At 40.0% G+C, this 5,871-nt stretch overlaps 1 protein-coding gene across 1 annotated transcript in view; it reads right to left on the bottom strand.

Annotated features, from left to right (window-relative positions):
* Positions 1–2,528: 2,528 nt before the first annotated feature.
* Positions 2,529–5,871, bottom strand: part of RAD52 (RAD52 homolog (S. cerevisiae)) — a 24,554-nt gene continuing 21,211 nt past the window's right edge. Inside the window, exons 7-11 of the mRNA XM_006891325.1 lie at positions 5,354–5,547; positions 5,086–5,225; positions 3,555–3,653; positions 3,025–3,258; positions 2,529–2,590 (exon numbers count right to left, since the gene is read on the bottom strand). Of these exons, the coding sequence (XP_006891387.1) occupies positions 2,529–2,590; positions 3,025–3,258; positions 3,555–3,653; positions 5,086–5,225; positions 5,354–5,547 (729 nt within the window). The remainder of the gene's footprint in view (positions 2,591–3,024; positions 3,259–3,554; positions 3,654–5,085; positions 5,226–5,353; positions 5,548–5,871) is intronic.

The following is a 5,871-nucleotide window of genomic DNA, read 5'->3' as shown; positions in this document are numbered from 1 at the left end:
GCTTCTTGTAAGATTGCGCTTTGTGCTTCAGTTTGTTACCTTTGTAGACTTATTTAATGAAACCATTCAAATAAACCAAACTTGCTTTTGTTGAGCTGTGCAGTTTCATTTCTAGAAAATTCCTTTTTAAATTCTTATTGACACTGTTGTTAGTATGTAACTTGGCTCTTAACGAGATGCCTTGTTCTGTTAAGCAACAGTTCTGCCATGAACTAAGATTATGCTACAGGCAAGAGGATAGTGGTATTTTTCCTGAGGAGAGGCAATTGTTGTTAGGTGCTTTCTAATCAAATACAACTCATGAGCGAGTTTACAAATAGCAGACAAAAGGTGGTATAGGCATGAAAATCAAAAGATGAATACCTAATAGAATGTAATTTAAAAAGTAAAAGCATTTAGATGAGGAAACTGGGCTAATTTTCTAGAGAGCAGAAAATGGGACATGAATGCATAAGGCATCTCTGGAAGGGTCTAAGGGGATGAGTATAGCACCACCCTAGAGGAGAGAAGGTAAGAGCCTGTAGTCCAGTCCTGTGGTGCCTCTAGAGCCACACCAGTAGCAAGAGGTTCATTTATTCATTGTTGATTCAGATTTACTCAGCTGTGAAACCAAGAATAGAGTTTATTAGGGAAATAAATTGGAGAGTGGGGGAGGCAAAGAATATCATCTATTGCAAATGTAAAGTTTTAGCCCAGCAGTCCCAAGGCACAATTTCTAAATTAGTCCAGGTTCCATTTTCAGTTCAGCAACAAATCAAGCAGCCTCTGTTGTTATCCAGCAAGCACAGCAAAACCTTTATCTGTGGCCTTTATCTCAGAGCTGCTTTGGTTACACCTTGTCAGTTTCTTCACTGCCACCACCAGGTTCTCCCTCAAGTCTTGCTGCTCAGTGTGGGAAGCACTCCTACTCTCACAACTATTGATGATTTGCAAGGCCATATGTCTCCAGGTAGGGTAGCTGAGACCAGAGGACCCTAAAGTAATGGCTAGAAAAAGCCAACTTTAGTAGTAAAAAGCAGTAATAAATTGCTGCCTTTTCATATTACAAAAGAAGTCTATCTGAATTAACTCAGACCCATAAGGACAAATACTGTATAAGACCATTATTGTAGAACATGTATGAGAATCCAAGGGGAAGTAGTAGAAGGGGGAGGGAGGGCATTAATCATAGGGTCCCACAGTTTGTGGGTGGAGGGGAGGGTATGAAGGAAATGGGAAAGATCCGGTGTGAAAAACAATGTTTACAAACTGTAAATAAACCAGTATTGGGAAGAAGAAGAAAAAAAAGACTAGCTTTCCAGACACTATGGAGGTGTTCCTTACTGCATACTTAGTTACTTACAAATGGATCTATATTCCAGAAAATAACAACAAATATGACTTTACAATGACATGGCTCAAAATGCACCTAAAAAGGTAAAACTGCAAATTCATCATTTGAGGCAAACAATTCTGAAACATCTCATCATAAAAACAATTTATGTTAAAGGTAAAATACAGTTTGCATTAAAAATGGGGAAATACAAATAGCTATGCATCTGACAGCTAGACATTGAATAAAGATGACAGAAGAATTGATGTCTTTGAACTGTAGTGCTGGGGAATACTGCATCTCTCTTGGACTGCCAAAAAACTAAGTTTGTCTTAGAAAAGGTGCAGCCAGAGTACTCCTTGGAGACAAAGATGATGAAGCTTCCTCTCACATCCTTTGGGCATGTTGTTAGGAGAGAGTACTTCTTGGAGAATGCTTCCATGCCTTCCCCAAAAGGAAGCATGATAAAGGTGGGGGGTTGGCAAGAAAGATGACCCTCAGCCAGATGACACAGTGACTGTAGCAATGGGCTCAAATGAGATTGTGAGTCTAGCACAGGGTTCAAATGTGTTGTTCACAGGGTTCCTATGAGTTGTGTTCAGCTCTGTGGCACCTAACGACTATGTTTTCAACTACAAAGCAAAAGACTTCTTGTGCTTTATCAGAAGGCCTTTTTTATGATCTTTGATCATTACTGCTTTGATTTTAAGAAAAATGTTAGCCTTGAAAATGCAAGGTAGTGATTTCATAAATTCAGAAATGGGAAATTAGGTAAGTAAAGCACCCTGTAGTCTGTTATTAGTATGATATTCCGTGCTCACAGGGGTGGGGGGACCACATTTAAAAAGGATGACACAAAAAAGGGAAAGAGGCAGAAAATCCTCAGACCTGGTGCCTTCTACATAAGGCCTGTATTGCTTGAGGGTAAGCAGCCATTGATAATTCCTAAAATTTCTTATCTTTATTAATAAAACAGTTTAAGAATAAATAGTGAAAAGATACTAATACTGTCCTGTCCAGAGCTACCACACTGCATGGCAGGGAGTGCCTATCCTTCAGTTGATCAAAGCCTTATATACTACAGCACTTGAACACCACTCTGTTAAAGTCTTGAAAATAAAGCTCATTCCCTAGGAATGAGGAACAATTTCATGATCACAAAGTAGAGTTCCATGGTCCTTTTATAGAGTGTCCAATGCTGTGACTTGAACCTCGGCTAAGTTGGATCCAATTTCCTTTTCTTCATGTCCTGGACCTTGCAACCAGAATCACAGTCTCCTGTGGAAGATGAAATGGTTAGAATATAGCTGCCATGAGGTTTAAGGACTGACAGTAATTACTGGTTTGGACTTAACCCTAACTTGGAGTATGAACTCAGGAGTGAAAATAGTTAAGGTGGGCAGATCCCTCTGTTAATCCTAGACCAAGTTACAACTACTCAAAATGAACCTACTTTAGAAAAAGTTTTTAAGCTAATTACATGGGACCTTCCTGGTACTCTAAAGAGCTAAAAGAACTGTATCTAAAGTCATGATCCAAAAAGAACATTCTGACTCTTTGAAAATCAATTCTCTTCCATTTACTTACACTGCTTATTCTCCTAGAATGATTCTATCCAACTTTTCAAATATGAAATGTCATTCTTACTTTATCATTTACAGAATTAACAAGCTCCCTTCAATTTTCGCTCTTTACTATTATTGTTCTGCTACCTGTTAGGTGCTGGTTAGAGTTGTGAGTTTGGGGAGGCCAGGGTCCAGAGTCTGAGTGTGGTTTCTGGAGGCAGAGACTTTGGGGAGTTCTGTTCTGAGTCACCAAGTGGTTCTTCAGGGCTGATGTGGCAACTATATGAGGTGGTTCTGGCCTAGGCAAAGATTTAACAATAATGTCCTCTAAATCTGGAGTCAGATCCCACAAGTCAAGGTTGTCTGCAAGGATAGAGATCATAAAAAAATGCAGCATGAACAAATGTAGATTTCTCACATAAGACAACAGGAAAAAGGGGCAAGAGAAATCCAGGCCTTAAGCATCCTGTGATAATTTTTCAAATTTCTATCGCTAAGACTACATTAAAGCTTCCCTTAGGACAATGAAGAGGCAGAAAATGTGCTATCACTACTAAAAATCTATTTTGAGTCTTGTTTTTCTCCACCAAGCTACAAAACATGGGATTTTAATGCAGTTTTAACATACATGCTGTGAATACCAGAAGTTTTCTACTGATTGATATTTAAATCACTCTGTTGGTCTGACTGACCTGCAAGGGAGTCTTTCTCAGTGAGTGGTTCTGGTGCAGCACTTAAAGGAGTACTGTGCTTCACAGGAGGGGCTGGTGGCACTGCTATAGTTCACAAGAGAGAAAGATCAGAATCACATAATCAAGTGTCATTTATGTCTACTCCCCTCAGGTTTTTCTCACCAACATGGTGGAAAAACAGAAGTTTCTCACAGCAGCAAAAACAATTAAAAGGATTATTAGAAGTCACCTGGGTTAGTGGCTGGCTGGCTTTTTATAAAACAATCCCCTTGTTCAGGGAGTTCTGGAGATGTAGTCAATAGGGAGTTATGCTGGTAATCCAAGGGCAGTTTGAAATGACCAGCAGCTCCAATGGAGAAAGAAGAGCAATCTCCAGTGTGATTTAGTCTCGGAAATTCAACAGAGCTATGAGTAAATTCTGACTCAAAAACAGTAAAGAAAGAGATGATTCTTGTTCAAACAAAACCCCAGAAGCGCAATATGTAAAACCAATATAAATAATAGCTCTAGATGTCTATTAATGGATACGGGGTAATCCTGAAAGAGAATCTTCCCTACCCCTCCATACCACTAAAGTGAGCTTCTACAGAGGAAGTGAAAGATCTAGAATAACATTAAGAACACCTGCAAGACAATAATATTTTTCCACACAAATTTCAGTCTGACAATGCTGAGAGGGAGATTAATAAACCAAATATTAAGTGAGACTTCCATGAATCTATCATTCTTAGGATGAAGCTGAGCAAATGCTCAGAGGTCTAGAATAAGTTCTATCTGTTTCCACACTTGAGTTCAGAACCCCCCAAAAAACAAGTATAATATTCCTACTAAATTTGGATTCAAATTAGGTATCTAATAGTCCCATTGAATTTGGATTCATATACACTAAAGTTGCAAATAATCTACTAAAAGCTCATCATCTCCAAACCCTCCACATTATGTTTAAAGATAGCTCAGAAACGAAACAAAAAAGTTCTGTGCTCTGAAATTTCTAATTCCAGAAGATTATATGAAGGTCTATTTCCTCCCCAATAAAAAATTCTCTTAAGACATAGGAAAATGCATGAAGAGAAATCTATGTTGACTTCTTGGATTCTCCTATCCTCTTATGTTATTTGAGAAGTTCTAGTGAAGTCAAGTTTAGACCTAGCTTTTGGAGGCAAGGATAGTAAAGATTGGTCTCACACACGTTGGGTGTGTGTTGTTAGGAGAGGCTATTCCTTGGAATAGGGACATCATGCTTGGAAAGGTAGAGGGGCAACGAAAGAGAGGAAGACCCTCAACGAGATGGAGTGTCACAGCAGCTGAAGCAACGGGATAAACTATCAGATGACAGTGATGGCACAGGCTAGGACAGGGTGCACATCTGTTTTCCCTAGGGCCACTATGCGTCTGACTCAAAAGCACTTAACAACAACATACTGTTATCAGCAGAGGAGCAGATTAACCTGTCCATGAGCCTTCCACGTTCAGAGTGCATCCCCTAGGGTCTCTGTTCCTATCCGTCTCACATAACCTGGCCCTTCAACTGATGGAGAAGATATTGGACCTTGCTGCTGTTTCTCCATTTGCTCCCGGAACTGCTGTTGCAACTGCTTTTGCCGGAGCTTCCGTTGGTATGTGGCAACACTTTCAACAGCAGAAGAGATCAAGCTTCTACATTAGAAGAAACAGATGGTGGTGTAAGTTCCTGAGGGAGCACAACAAACCATTTGCTGGTTCTAAAGATACAGACCACATAAGACAGGGCAGAATAAGAAAGGGAGAGAACTTAGGCCCCCTACCGGGAGCTGCTGTCCTTATTCCCTTGTATCACAATGTGGGGCTCATCAGAGTGGCTTGGCTTGCAAGGGGAGGCCACCTCCTGTGGCTTTGGTATCAGTGCCATGTTCTGTTGGCAGCTGCTGTATCTTGCTTGTTCCACAGATGGTTCAAAATCTTGTCTCTTTGCTTTCGTCAAATCCACTTCAGGAGGCATCTCACAAGAGAAAAGGAAAAAAAGATTAAAACAACTCAAATACCCCACTTCCTCCAATTGTTCTTTCCCTTTATTTCTTGTTCTCTTACAGATTCCTAGAAAATTGCACAGGATATTTATAATTGCTTCTAGATCCTGAGAAGCTAAGATAAATAATCTACAAGTCCCAAGAAAATACTTTTAATTATGTTGTTGTTATGTGCCGTCAAGTCGCTTGCTTCTCATAGCGACCCTATGTACAACAGCCCTAAACTCTGCTCTGTTCTGTGCCAATCGCACTGTCTCTGACACTCCCATCCCAATTATCCCAGTCACTGAATCAAT

Source organism: Elephantulus edwardii, unplaced genomic scaffold (assembly GCF_000299155.1).
Source record: "Elephantulus edwardii isolate Elephantulus edwardi_28Jun2011 unplaced genomic scaffold, EleEdw1.0 scaffold00096, whole genome shotgun sequence".
NCBI classification, from domain to species: domain Eukaryota; kingdom Metazoa; phylum Chordata; class Mammalia; order Macroscelidea; family Macroscelididae; genus Elephantulus; species Elephantulus edwardii.
The sequence above is the reverse complement of the archived record's forward strand: the minus strand, read 5'-3'. Positions and strand labels throughout refer to the sequence as shown.